This window comes from Phanerochaete carnosa (genome assembly GCF_000300595.1).
Source record: "Phanerochaete carnosa HHB-10118-sp unplaced genomic scaffold PHACAscaffold_7, whole genome shotgun sequence".
NCBI lineage: Eukaryota > Fungi > Basidiomycota > Agaricomycetes > Polyporales > Phanerochaetaceae > Phanerochaete > Phanerochaete carnosa.
The window spans coordinates 335628-348913 of NW_006767634.1; the positions used below are offsets into that span (position 1 = coordinate 335628).

Genomic DNA, 13286 nt, shown 5'->3' on the forward strand with positions numbered 1-13286 from the left:
CTAAACCCAAATTCTGCTGCGAAGCGCAGCACGACAAGCACGAGTGAAGTGCTATCCGAGCACGACAGACACAATTTGGCGAGTGCGGACGAGAAGGCAGTGCGCAGTCCGACCCCCCGTAGTCCATACACAATGGCTTCCCCTGCGACTGCTGTAGACCCGCCACGCTCCACGACCCCGTTCTCATTGTCAGGTCGAGCATCGGCGCTCTTCAATGCACGCCGTGCCTCTCGTGCACCAACCATCATTCCACGCACCTCCGCCATCTCACGCCAGGATCTCATTGCGTCCGCAGAGCGTATCTACTTTCGCTACCTCTCCCCTGCAGCGAATACACCTGGCTCAAGCGAGAACCATGAGATCTACTTGCCGCCATCACTCCGCATCCATTCGTTTCCGCTCAGCAGTACGCAGGAACCAAAGACTGCGGCGGAGATGAGCATCATGGCCCAGATCCCAGACATGTTCCACTCACAGAAAGAGTACGTCTTCCGCGCTATGGAGCAGGATGCCTTCCCCCGTTTTCTGCGTGCCAAAGCCTTCGGCAACCTAACACCTGTCTCTGCGCTGGTGCGACTCATCGTGGGTCTGGTCGTACTGTGGATCGGCCTGTCCGCCGGCTTCTCGCTCATCTTCCTCGATGTGCACCCCAAGTCCAAGCGCTTCTTCGTAAGTCACCCTACTCTCTCATGAACCCCTTGCTCAAAACGTTGCGCAGCTCTTCCTCCCTTTCAGCATCGCCGTTCTCCTCCTCATTTCCCATCAATACGAACTGGACCCGATCCTCGTGTTCCTCGGCCAGTCGGAGTCGACGCCGTTCCGCACACTCCGCATACGCGAGCCGTATGTCAAGAAGCTCCTCATCGGTCGTGCTATCTGGGTCACCGTCCTCGTCTGCGCTGGTGTCGCGGCCTTGACGCTCCTGTTCTGGGCGGTGCCGGGACACCGCCTATAGAGTGATGTGCCAGTGCACTTGTGCTCAACCCTGCGCTATGTGGACACGAAGAGTGGCTCTTGTCAGAATTCCTTGTTTATATCTCCTGGACTATAGTCGCCTTGGTTGGTCCTCTTCCTTCCGCCCATTGATACTGTAACTCATTGCTACGTTATCTATTTCACGCCATTGGTTACCGACTACCAACGTCGCCACAGCCGTCTTATCGCACCCCATTAACTACTTTGCCTACGCTAGCTATACCCTTCGCCATTATTCCCCCGCGCGCCACTCCTTCCACACCACCGCTCTCCGCTTCTGCACGCTCTCCTTCCCCTCCCGCTATATTTTTACTTCTCGCTAGTCTGTCCGAGTTATGTATGGCCGATGGACGTCTATGCACAGTGGTCTTCTTTGCCACCATCCCCGTCCGAATAACTAAGAGACCAGGTGTCGACGTGGAAGTGCGTCGGGGCCTGGCTAGATTATGTACATACCCGCTTTGCATCTGAACCTCCTGTAATTCTAATCATGTAGAATTCGCTCCCTTCGTACGTCGCGGCAGCATGCAGGCTAAGTCTCGAAGCCGTATTTGCCTTGTCAGCATACAGAGTTCGTACGGAGGATACATACGTGCATGACGACTTCAAGACAAGGTGAAGCTCCGTTGCGCAAGAGATAGCTAGCTTGAACACGGCAAGACGTGAGGGACGTCTCCACGCTCGACTTAGCGAACTTTGTCACCGACCCACTTCGACACCGTAACTCTGCGCTCATGGTGCTCTTGAACCCTAGAACGACGATTCCCCGTATACAGCAGCAGCATACCACTAGTCCAAGTACTCGCCGGTGTGGCTACTGACAGCTGCACTGGCTGACCTTTGCCGTCGGCCGGCGGCGTCGCTCGATGGAGTGTGCGTAGGATAACAACTGTGACTCATGAGCGTAAGAGCGGCGAGAACAGGATGAGTCACCGTGCGACTCCGTCGCATTGCAGGACGTTGCGAGCGGCGCTGTGGCGTGATGCACGGACGTGTCACAGACAGATTGGCATACGGGCTGTACGCAGGGACTGGACCAGGGTCATCGTGATGAGGAGCATGCATGCTGCAGGACTGCGGGACGCTCTTCGTCTGATTCGATTTGATGCACGAGGGAGGTACCGCCCGACATCAACGTATTATGGTCGCGTACAGGAGCTGTGGCGCCATAGCATGACTGGATGAACATCTTCCCTATACTTTCTTTGCGTACAATCCAGGGTTCGCTGTTGGTCATCGTGAATTAGCATGCAGGCGCTAAGGACACTTGGGGACCCCAACGGCGAAATTTCCTGCAAAGCAGTCCAATGTTCTTTTAGTGCTGTAACGTAAGCCTCGTGAGAGTGCTGGTAGCTGGCGGGTAGACACCTACGTCTGTCTCTTCTCCTGACTGCACGCATAGCCCCGAGCTCCCGAACATCAAACTCAGAAGGGCTAGGTTGGGGCAGCATTTCAATGGGCTACGGTCTGTCACTGCCTTAATTCACTAGCTTGGACATGGCTCGCGCCGAGCCCACAGTTCTGGGTCAAATTTTGGTTATCGTAGCGCACAAGGCTGCACCTAGTGCGTTGTCTTTGCCGCCAGGCGCGCTGAGGAGAGTGCTGTCGCGGTCAGCGCTGCTTCCGCTTCGCGAGGCGCAGGTGAAGGAGGAATTTCAACTGCGTCTAAGTTCACTCCGAGGGATAACGCACCTTGCGCTCGTCTAACAAGCATGCCGTGGTGTATCACACTGGCCATTTTCTCAGGATAAGGTCGTGAAGATGGAAGTATGCCAAGTGAAACGGCGTGTCTCCCGGGACCCCGAACACTGCAGGCGCTCTCCGCGACGAGATCAACCAGGCCGTTTCCGATCCCGACCACAGCGATCTACGCGGCTCATCACCAGTCGACCAGTGCCTGAGAGAGCTCGGCCGCAATAATGATTCCGTTGTGAGGACTATGTCACTACGCAGTGATTATTATTCTATTTGATCTGAGCTAGTGCTCCAATCAATCCTCCGAAAGTATTCGGGGTAAACGCGTCTTGGGTGCATCCACTATAACGAGGAGATGCCCCTCGTAGCATCTCTGAGCGGCGCCGCGACACAACGTATAAATACCCTCTGCCCGACCAGCTGCTATCCTTAACCCGTTCGAAAGCCTCCACTCCTCTGACCAGACTTCGCCCCGAGAGAAATCATGGCAGCCACATCTCCCGTATCGCTCGCTGAAGAGCTTCTCAAAACCGTCAAGTCGCTCGAAGGGCAAGGCTCTCGTCTAAGCCCACAACAAGCCTATGACGCGACAAGACGCGTCGAAACTCTCACCGACAAGATTAAGAGGACAGTCCTCGGGCCCCTGGAGTACACCATCCAGATCGCAGGTACCTCCCTTGGTCTTGTTAACCATACGGCACGCTGAGTTTGAGATAACAGAATCTTGCCACGAGAGCGCAGCTCTGCGATTCGTCACAGAACTCGGAGTCGCAGACGCGATAGGGGATGACGTTAAGACGCTTTCTGAGATCAGCCAGCAAGCAGGAGTCGGCACGCTGTACCTGGGCAAGTGGCCAAACATGCTTACCTCTGGCCTTACTGACTTTCTACTGTCCATATGTATAGGTATCGCTATGAGCTGTCTCGTCGCCCACGGATACTTCGAAGAGGTGGATGGCTTCGGTTCCCGAGTATACAAGAACAACGCCATGTCCAATATTCTCCGGGCTCATAGCGACGATACGTTCTGCAGTGCCATCGGGTTTGTGTAAGTGTCTGCTACATGTTTCTGTAAAGCCCATGCGCTAGAGACTAATGCCGTGTAGGTGTGATGACTCTTTCAAGGCGGCTGCGCACCTTGTAGAGACTGCACGTGCGGGTGGCAACAAAGGGGGCAAGAAAGGCAAATCCGGGGCCAATCTCGCCTTCGGCTTCGAGGGCCCCTTGTTCGAGTGGTATTCCGGCCCCGCGCAAGTCTGGCGAGGGCAGCGGATGGGCCGCGCCATGCAGCAGCTGCACAAGATGGCCAATGGGAACGTCGTCACAGGTACGTACCCGCTCTTCGCTCTTCACAGTCCGCGCTAACCGACGAATGGTACGTTTCTAGATTTCGACTGGTGCGCGCTCGATGGTCCGGTCGTCGACGTCGGCGGAGGCATCGGGTCTCTCGAGATGACGGTCATGAAGACCTTCCCGGACACGGCGCCTCCTTTCATCATTTTTGATATCGCCGAGACATCCGCGGACGCCCGCAAGGTACGGTTCATTCATTGCACACCCCAGCTTGCCGCCCTCTCTGAGCTTCGCTGACCCTTTCCCCACAGGCATGGAGCGCCCAGCCTCCCGCCGCACAGGCCCGTGTCTCGTTCGCCGCCGGCGACTTCCTCGCATCGACCCTGGAAGGCACGGGGCTTCCCCGCGGCCAGCCGACGTACCTCATCCGCCACGTTCTGCACGACTGGACAGACGATGAGGCAGTGGGGATCCTCAGCAACGTGCGCATCGCGATGCTCGCGTCCAACGAGGGAGCGCGCAAGGCGCACGGCCGCCCGAAGCTGCTGCTGTGCGAGATGCTGCTGCAGGAGCGCAGCGGCCGGTTCGTGTACACGACCAGCGTCCAGGCCCTTGCGCTGAACAACGGCAAGACGCGCACGGAGGCGGAGATGGTTGGCCTGCTGGAACGCGCCGGGTTCAAGGTGGTGAAGGTGCACGCGATGCGCGCAGTGGACTCTATCATAGAGGCAACCCCAGCGGAGCTCTAGGTCTCGCTTTGCATGAATCGTACTAGTCAGGCTTGGAGCTGCCCTTGTAGTATTATTTACATGTCCAAAGATCAAAATTTATAAAGTTGTATACAGTGTTTCAAAGGCTGATCTACCTGGAAGAGAGAAACATAAGCTTGATGACTAACAGTGCAAATCAATAGAGCACCTTTGAATCTTCTCAGCTCGTCAATTGCTGGCCCCCCTGCGAGACATCATGCCTACCGAGATAAAAACCTCGAGGCACCATCTCCAAACGAGTTGACCCGCGGCGGCGCCATCCCGACGCAGGTGTTCATTGTTGGGCTGAGCGCCGCCTTCCGGCTGTTTATTAATCAGGGCTCTCAGCTTTTTGCCTGTGATCAACAAGCCTGAAGTAAGTACACCGTTGCCAATATAACTCTGTTAAGTTGACATGCACTAGCAAATAGTTCAAACGAGGGGTTATCCTTATTTTCGTGGGCACGCGGATGTCGAACTCGATAGCCCCGGTGCGTGAGATCCGAGAAGTCGAGCGCTCCGGGATAGCGATAGCGCCCGCTATACATTGCGCTAATCCTCCGGCAGAGCGTCAGTCCTGTGCTAACGGTAACATTTGCAGGAACAGCCTGACGATTTACAGTTAGCCGGAAAGCTTACATAGTGATCAACAAGTGCCTGCCAGTGGCTCTCCACAGGCACACCTCTCCGTGTACCTGGCCTTCAGATCATTACCTCAGGCATTGTAAATCGTTCAAGTGGCGGCCGCAGTGGGGAAAGCATAAGTTCCGGGTCATCGGTGTGCGGCGTTGACGGACTTCGAGCCGATGACAACCGTTGTGGCGACAAGACCCGCGACGGCCGCGCCGGTACCGGCAGCGTCTCCGAGAGAGTTGACAGTGGCTTTGTACCTGAGTCGCCCTCGCGTTGAATTCGCCGCTGGTGCTCGACACCAAGTCTAGGCTCATTGTATGTCGACTGGTCCAGATATCGATAGATGACTTGTTGCTCGTCGCCTGCGGTCTCTTCGGCCGCTTTCCCTTGTAAACGGCGCGCATCGTGCTTAGCGGCCGCGAGAGCTCGACATGGAACATCGAATACGCGCCTGTCAGTCTATTTTTCTGCCTTCGTGTGCATGTGCTGAGCTGAAGCCAGTTAGCATTCGCACTAAAAAGGTCGGATGTCTCTTAAAGTAGACGGGGTGCCCTCGTGCCAAGTGGTCGCGAGATCTATATCGAAGGAGAGCTGTCGACAAGGCTGAGCTGTCTCACACGGGGTAATCATTATAGATCTATCATCGCTGCCGCTGTACGCAGCTACTGGTCTACCGGGCATGTCACGAGTGATCATCGATTAACTTGGGTCGGCATGCAACGCAGCGACTTAAAGCGCACATATATGTTCCGCAATAACAGACGTTTTGTAGGACCTTCTAAGAGACATCCTGAGAATATTGCTATTCAAATATACAGCTTTAAAGACTCACCATGCTTGCTTCACAACAGAATGACTTACTGATCTGCGTGGCTAGAGCTGCGGCACTGGGGCGGAGTATGAAACGTTCGAGCAAGCGCCAAGAGGAGCTTACAAATGCTGATAGCCTCCTACTCCGATCCCGCTAGAATCTGCTCTGAGTAGTCCAGATGACGTTCTGCACGAACAACCCAGCAGCGCCTGCTTATATTCTGTTTTCTGCGAGTATGAAGTGCCCATACACACGTCGAATACAGGACCAGCAGTTCCTGTCGAAAAATGGGCCCTGCGACTTGGACGAGAAGTTGGTTCGAAAACAGCCTATTTTGTACACAAATTTACAGGACGGTACACTGGAGCCGAAATAGACGGAGATATAAGTACAGGGCATAAGAACATAGCGACATAGTTTCCAATCACGAGGGCTAATAGACAGCACGAGACTTAGAGAATACCCATCTCCTTAGCCTCAGCCCACTCTTTCGGATACAGCTTCTTCGAAGCCGCCGGGAACAGGGTCAAACGAGCGTAACCGCCGCGTACCAACGGGTTCTCGATGCTCAGCAACCTCACGATCTTGGGGTTCGGAGGGACGTGGTACTTGGCAGCGTCGCCGCCGACGAACTTCGGCAGCGGCAACACAGGCTTCTCGAGGCGAGTGGAGAACGCGTACGGGATTGTGTAGCTAATCGGAAGTCCAAGTCCAGGGTTAGTTATACGAGTATGCTAGGCAGATGGAGCATACTGACCGGTCCTTGTCGATCTTCAGGGTGTTGACGCGGTGGGTCGTCGCAACGAACTTCCCGCCAGTCAGCTTCATCAGCTGCAGACCTGCCAACAAATCCTTCGTCAGATACTCGCACCATCTGTAAGAAGTGGGCCATTTACCAATGTTGCAGACAACACCGCCTTTGACCAGAGGGACGTCGATCCACTCCCCAGCGTGATTCTGAACTTGCAGCCCAGGGCGCGACTGAATCAGGCAGTTGTACAACGTCGACGGGTCACGGTGCTCGTGCATGCCCTTGACGAATCCATTCTTGGCCGTCGCCTGCATCTCAGGCGTGAGCGGCAGGTAGTGCCAGATTACGCTCGTGAAGTCGACGAAATCCGTGTAATACTCGTCCAGGACCGCCTCAGGGATGTCGAGAAGGGTGCAGATGTGTTTGTTGAGCTTGAGATTGAGCGAGATGTAACGTTCGAATAGTGTTTCGATGGCCAGCCGGAATCCCGGCATGTCGGCCTCCGCGGGCCATTGGTTGGGGCCTAGAACAACAAGGTCAGTCCATGGGCCTGTAAATGCATTGTCTGCAATCGTTGAGCGCACCTTCTTGCAACTTCCGGTAGAACGGAATTTCCTCGTCCCCTTGCGCCACCGGCACCGGGAGTTCGGTTCCGAATCGATACCCTTCAGAGTGCGCCTAAAGAGGACTGCGTAAAACCCTTGCAAGCTCATGAATACGACCGACCGACCGACCTACCTTGTTGTCTCCTGCAATATCATCGCCGCGGAAGTAGCCCCGCAGAGCATTTGACTTGGCTGTCGATATAGCATCCTTCCATGCCTGTGGCTTGCTGTACAGCTGATCGGCATGGGCGAAAATCTTCTGCTGGAACTCGTCGTCAAATCCAGGGACGTTGATGAACATGCCGAAGCCGACGTCCTCGAATGCGCTGCGAAGCTGTTCATAGAATATGGCAGGGTCGGACTCGGACACGGCCCAGTCGACGATGGGGATCTTGTCGAAGACCAGCTGATTCTTTGAGACGAAGGACGGAGTAGGAGCGGAGTCCTTGGATTCGCCGTTCATCGTGCTGAAAGGGCTGATAGTAGTTGTGGTCTGCGTCGTTGAGAGGGAGGTGGCAAGCACGCAAGCGTTCGCTGTCTGTTCGGCAGGTAACTGCGATATGAGTGTTTATATACGAGTGCGAGGCGCAGCATGGTAAAAATACGGGAAAACAATGTGCGTACGAGGTGCCGGAAAATACGAGGTTGTTTCTCTGCTCTTCCAAGGCCAGAATATGATATTGTCTGCGTTCAGCCTCGCACTTTGGATCGGAATTGGACGATACCCTTGGAAAGCTCGCCCCACCTGCCCCCGTTTTGCCGCGAATGAATGCAAGACCTATGCAATACGTTACCATGTTTACGTGCTTACTGAAGGATAGGACTTCCCAAAGTTAAACTCGGCGGGACTGCGGGCGTTGACGCCTATCCCGCGCGTCACTAGCTCCAATATAATTTGATACAGTGTTTGCCAGCTTTTCCCCGGTGTTCCACTTTCGGCTCTTTGTGATAACGTAGCTTGCTGCGGACAGAGCGAACGACACAGAGTGTAAGCGCAGTCCTTTCTTGAGAAAACTTGGCAAGAACTGGTCAAATGAAAACCACCTGATTCTCGGTTGCACGTAGAACCAAATTGAGGTGATATCCAGTGCAGAATTGGCTGAACGAGACAAGTAGGTAGCGCCAAAGTCTGCTCGAGAAATCGTCGTAGTCGGTAAATTACTCGATTGGGATTACCTCGAGAACGTCGAGCAGAGTTCAGATGTGCGTTTCGAGCTGTAGGCCGAGCAAGACATAGCGTTCGAAGGGCGTTTTGGAAGACCGACAGGTTTATTTTCGCTGACCATTGGTTGTGTCCTAGAAGGACGCTGTCAGTCAGTGAATGCGTAAACTGTGACTGTAGAGCACACCTCCTCGCAGCTTGTAATGTAATACAATCTCTTTGTTGACATAGAGATGACTTGTTCGACAGCTTTTAGAGGGTTGAACGACAACAGGTGGTCATCAGCAGTCCAGAGCCTCTGCTCCAGCGCGACATGGTCGCAATTGAGGTAGGCGGCCCCAGAGCAGAGCGCAAGAATTTCCCAAGAGCCGCCTTCAAGAACGAACCGAGAGGCAGTGGAAGGATAGTGTGCGGTCCCTGCGAGTTGAAGACGATGCAACCACTCCGGATCGCAAAGTTCGCTGCGTACAAAGTCGTGACGCCTTCCTCTCTCAGCTCGCCTTCGACGCGGATCTGGAGAGAAGACAGTATATGTATCCGTGTCGCTACCGGGTGGGCACATCGGGCATACGAAGACAAAGGAGCGAATGATCTCTCTGATATCGCTGCCATAGATGAAGTGCTCGATGTCGACTCTCGGCTGCGTAGTACCGCGGATGCCAAACATCACCTTTGACGAGGTGCAAGGTTGCCGTTCTCGTCGAGCACCATATTTTTTTCCAACGACAAACCAGTAGCCTCTCGACTAAGCCGCGAATCGACGCATACTGAGCGCACGAAAACTTACGGTGGCCTCTCTTGTGCAAAGAATAGACAGTAAGCTCCTGCGAGCAAAGCAAAGGTTCCGCACCTACGGCAGGCTTCGAGATCTGGACAACTTCTGCTCCAAAACGAGCCCCGCAGCTTCACCGCTCTCGGAGAAGGCTGCAAGGGCGCTGGATAACGGAAGACCGACAGGACCGCACGGTGCTGGCGAGATGGACGCTCTTGAGCTCTGCAGTATTAGCTAAAGTACGAGCTTACACAAACTGAGTCTTACATTTGCCTCGGTTGTGCGAGTGTCTGCGCCGCCGATAATCGGACGAGCGTTCGCGGACGAGCATACTAATATAATTTTGGCGCTAATTAGGAATGGGCGGCAATTATGCAGGACCCTGTACACCTCTTACCGTTAACTGCAGGTTACTGACGTCGTCACTCGTGCTAGGTCATTTGCACGAGCGATCGTTGTGTAATTCAGCAGTGTAGATACCTTACAAGATGCGTGCTCTGACATTTCAGTAGAATTTGGCGTTTCAAGGGAAAATGCAAGTCGCGACATAGTAGGGTATCACTGCCACGGCCACGCAGCCACCACGTAATGAGCTGCTCGTTAACTTGGTACAGCCTGTATGATAGAGTTTTTAAATACGCAGTTTGTAGAGCCGAAAGCTCCACACCGGTTTGATCATGCAGAGAGCCAGCCTCCTACTCCGTTCGCATTACTTGGTTATTTAATGTCAGCACCTGTACTATGCTGGTCGTTAATGCAACAAAATCTCGCTTTGTCCTCACAGGAACATCTTGCAAAACAGCGACATGGAAATTTCTGCCAGTCTTTGAGCTGAGCACTCAGTTGGATCAATCAAGTGGCAAAGTAAGCGTCGTGGCGCGAACGCTCTTTTGCCGAACGTCCGTCATTTAATCATCTGTTCAGCTGCGCAGGCTGCGTTGAACGGGATAAATGGGTCGAGATGCGTGAGATGCTCTTTGCTTAGACGACAAATTGTAATAATTCCGCAGACGTTGGGCGCGTGTATCTAAGCCTCGGAAGATCTAGTTTCCCAGACCTCTATGAGCTTATACCGTATGCCATGTCAGCACTCCAGTATTCCACTGCCCACATCTGCCTCGAGTGAGTAATCAGAGCATTCTCCATTTGAAGTCTTCCTCTGATGAGCCAGTATTTGCTATGTTTAATGTCAAATGTGGACGTGCTGCCATACCGGCGACGATGCTCGCATCATCAGTGACTTAACATAGCTGCCCCACATTCTCCCGTATATTTCTCGCGCCAAGCATGGGCGGTCTCCGATATTACCGGCTTAACGTCAGCCGTTTGAACCCGTCCGCCGGGATAACGGCAAGACTTGGAGTGGGAATATTCACCGCAATTAATTCCTGCCGTGCAGGCCGTCTTGACACGATATGTCACGGCAAAGTTTGTCTTATGTCAGCGGTGAGATATCTTTGGCACGCATAGATACCCAGGGCAGAACGCTGCGGCGCGTGGATTCAATAACAGGTCGTCTCGCGCAGAAGGACAACGATCAGAGATAAGGGTCTTCGACTGGGACAGCGCCCGCTCATGAATTCCTTTCTCATGATGCCGACGAATTGAAGGCTACCGATATAGATGCATCTTGACGCGTTCATCTCCGTGACTCGGCTCGAGGTTTCCTGCCCCGCACCAGAACATCTCCACATCAGTAACACTTTCAACTCAGACAATGAAATCAGGCTCCCAGTGGATATGCTTGCGACATTCAGACACAACCGGGGTGATACTCGTCTTGGCAAGCCGCGACCCAGGGCTGTACATGGCCTGCTGGGAATTGCGTTCACTCTGAGCATGACATATCGACAGCTCACTCAATCTTCACTTTGGCTTTTTTAACGAACTGTAGTGCTGTCGAGGGAGTAGACTACCTTTCAAATCATCGAAGATCCGATAGAGGTGGTCTCGCACCTTTGGTCCTGTAAGCCAGACCCAGTGCTACATTGGGATACCCCGCTGCCAATATCGCCAAAAGCCAGATGAGAAGAGCGCGGCGTGCGTCGTCACATGTACATGCATCGCAGCGTCTGCTTTTCCACATGGCATGAGCTACCGTGACTACAGCGCCCAGTCTAGAATGAAGATGAGCAAGAGAAGACGGCTATCTTCTTGGTGCACCAATACTTACTCCCACGACTTTAACGTCACTACACGCAATCCGTCTCGACTATTACCTCTGACAGATGGTCATGCCGTCGCGGTGGGGCTTTGACAGACGCAATGTCCCATATGCTTTGATACGATGCTTCTGGTCCGGTCGCTCCTCAATGGCTGCGACTCGCATACACCTTGAATGATAGACCTTCCACAACATACCCATGCCTTATCGTGCGCTCACTGGCGCTTTCTTCTCCGCAAAGCGCAGTGCGATATCCAATTCGATGTCGTGACCAGCTCGTTCTATTCGTGCGCTCATGAGTCATGTTTATTGTATTGGATGCTCTTCAGGCAGTACGGCAGGCCGAGCGAGTGCGCGAGAATCCCGCTGCCCGTGCCCTAGGCCATTTCAGGTTGAATAACGATCTGAAACGTTACGGTCTGCTGAAGACAGAAATATTGGGCGGTTGGCGTCTCTGTATCGAGTCGATGCTTGCACTCGGCGCACCTGTGCCAGACAGCGCAGTTAATTTGTAGGTTCCCCACTGGTATTCGCTAGGTGGGTGCACAGCTTCAGCTTCGGGACTGCCGACTCCGAGTGGACGTGCGAGGGCAAGAATCGGGGATTTGAGCGGATCAGAGTCCGGGACGCCACAAAGTTCTCCCGTGATGCCGGCGGCATGTTTAGATCGTATCACATCCAGAGCTCGACGAAGGAGCGGACGCTTGCCACGAGAGGGGTTATCCTGAGTGCCATACTTTTACGATGAGTAGCCGATCTGCCGCTTATACTCGTAATGCAGTTTACCTACTTCGACAAGTTCTTTGGACAAAGAGCCTGAGCACCCACAAACGAAGAGCACGAAATCGCTGGCCTGATTGATACCTGATGCAGGAAAGAGACAGCCATTATGGAGGAGCACACTAAGAGCGAAGGTTGCTCTCTCGTGATAACTTTTCCCACACGGGCTGTCAGTCACGGTATCCTACTACTCCACATGCGTCGACGGTTGCTGATACTGGCACGCAGCCCCACTCGGTCCGGGTTCGAGAAAATATGGCCTCTAACACCCTGGATACTTCACAAGGTCGCAAAACTGCTTCCTGTCTTCCTAACGGCGCCCAGAGTGCGTGGCTTACCCGTCCACGGCGTACTCCAATGACCAAATGGACTTGTGCTAGTGGCTGGAAGTATCATCATTCTCTCTTGCAAACTCAGTGTACATCTCCACAAAGAGTTCTGCGGCAAGATTCATGTGGCGCACGCTGTCAGAACTTGGGCGATTACGTCATTACCCTGTACGGACTAATGGGGATGTCATCACATGACCCCTCTATTATCTTGTACTAATACGACATCTGATTACTCATGCTTAGTATACATGCTTACGCTCACAGTACCATAGGTCTTATAGCGGTATCAGAGATCCTGACTCACATGTATATATACTGGCCCTGTAGCACAGAATAAAGCAAGAGTTCAGTCGCACTTTAACAGGTTATGAGCCCCGGCCTCACGGCCACTCTACCTCCACTCTACTAGTCTCATTGCTGAAGAAGACCCCTCGGGAAACCTCGGTCCCCTTCACCCAGTTTAAACCAAGTTTATCCACACAGTTTACGAGTAAGTCTCGTTGCGTGCTAGTGGCAGACGGAGCGCTTACGCGTTCATTCCTGCGTAATTTCTAGTGCCAAAGG

The 13286-nt window shown here is 53.6% G+C and overlaps 5 protein-coding genes across 5 annotated transcripts in view; 2 read left to right on the forward strand and 3 right to left on the reverse strand.

Moving 5' to 3' along the window:
- PHACADRAFT_147356 (uncharacterized protein) overlaps window positions 1-1349 on the forward strand; it is a 1818-nt gene extending 469 nt beyond the window's left edge. Inside the window, exons 2-4 of the mRNA XM_007397672.1 lie at window positions 1-669; window positions 719-1059; window positions 1153-1349. Coding sequence (XP_007397734.1) covers window positions 133-669; window positions 719-955 — 774 coding nt within the window. The 5' untranslated portion in view covers window positions 1-132 and the 3' untranslated portion in view covers window positions 956-1059; window positions 1153-1349. The remainder of the gene's footprint in view (window positions 670-718; window positions 1060-1152) is intronic.
- A 1766-nt stretch (window positions 1350-3115) lies between these two features.
- PHACADRAFT_259202 (uncharacterized protein) lies at window positions 3116-4810 on the forward strand. Its single transcript, XM_007397673.1, has 6 exons — window positions 3116-3338; window positions 3391-3516; window positions 3577-3718; window positions 3777-3997; window positions 4058-4206; window positions 4275-4810. The coding sequence occupies exons 1-6, from the start codon at window positions 3155-3157 to the stop codon at window positions 4710-4712; spliced, it is 1260 nt and encodes a 419-aa protein (XP_007397735.1). The 5' UTR covers window positions 3116-3154; the 3' UTR covers window positions 4713-4810.
- A 324-nt stretch (window positions 4811-5134) lies between these two features.
- PHACADRAFT_259204 (uncharacterized protein) lies at window positions 5135-6120 on the reverse strand. Its single transcript, XM_007397674.1, has one exon. It carries the CDS (start codon window positions 6039-6041, stop codon window positions 5859-5861), a length of 183 nt encoding a protein of 60 aa, XP_007397736.1. The 5' UTR covers window positions 6042-6120; the 3' UTR covers window positions 5135-5858.
- Window positions 6121-6498: 378 nt separating this feature from the next.
- On the reverse strand, window positions 6499-8812 carry PHACADRAFT_210773 (uncharacterized protein). Its single transcript, XM_007397675.1, has 5 exons — window positions 7646-8812; window positions 7492-7585; window positions 7053-7430; window positions 6914-6995; window positions 6499-6849 (listed from the first exon to the last, which is right to left on the reverse strand). The coding sequence occupies exons 1-5, from the start codon at window positions 7973-7975 to the stop codon at window positions 6609-6611; spliced, it is 1125 nt and encodes a 374-aa protein (XP_007397737.1). The 5' UTR covers window positions 7976-8812; the 3' UTR covers window positions 6499-6608.
- Window positions 8813-8868: 56 nt separating this feature from the next.
- Window positions 8869-9995, reverse strand: PHACADRAFT_185820 (uncharacterized protein; the record flags this gene model as incomplete). The annotated part of the gene is made up of 6 exons (XM_007397676.1): window positions 8869-9187; window positions 9246-9419; window positions 9462-9498; window positions 9529-9668; window positions 9714-9778; window positions 9932-9995. The coding sequence occupies 6 exons, from the start codon at window positions 9993-9995 to the stop codon at window positions 8927-8929; spliced, it is 741 nt and encodes a 246-aa protein (XP_007397738.1). The 3' UTR covers window positions 8869-8926.
- Between the last annotated feature and the right edge of the window lie 3291 nt (window positions 9996-13286).

What these genes read in the sequence shown, in the direction of transcription:
- PHACADRAFT_259202 (XM_007397673.1), top strand. Translation starts at nt 3,155, where the DNA reads ATGGCAGCCACATCTCCCGTATCGCTCGCTGAAGAGCTTCTCAAAACC. An exon ending in CAATGGGAACGTCGTCACAG is followed by an intron (nt 3,998 to 4,057) that starts GTACGTACCCGC and finishes GTACGTTTCTAG; the next exon opens with ATTTCGACTGGTGCGCGCTC. An exon ending in CATCCGCGGACGCCCGCAAG is followed by an intron (nt 4,207 to 4,274) that starts GTACGGTTCATT and finishes CTTTCCCCACAG; the next exon opens with GCATGGAGCGCCCAGCCTCC.
- PHACADRAFT_259204 (XM_007397674.1), bottom strand. Translation starts at nt 6,041, where the DNA reads ATGATCACTCGTGACATGCCCGGTAGACCAGTAGCTGCGTACAGCGGC.
- PHACADRAFT_210773 (XM_007397675.1), bottom strand. Translation starts at nt 7,975, where the DNA reads ATGAACGGCGAATCCAAGGACTCCGCTCCTACTCCGTCCTTCGTCTCA. An exon ending in CTACCGGAAGTTGCAAGAAG is followed by an intron (nt 7,431 to 7,491) that starts GTGCGCTCAACG and finishes TTGTTGTTCTAG; the next exon opens with GCCCCAACCAATGGCCCGCG. An exon ending in CTGAAGATCGACAAGGACCG is followed by an intron (nt 6,850 to 6,913) that starts GTCAGTATGCTC and finishes ACTTCCGATTAG; the next exon opens with CTACACAATCCCGTACGCGT.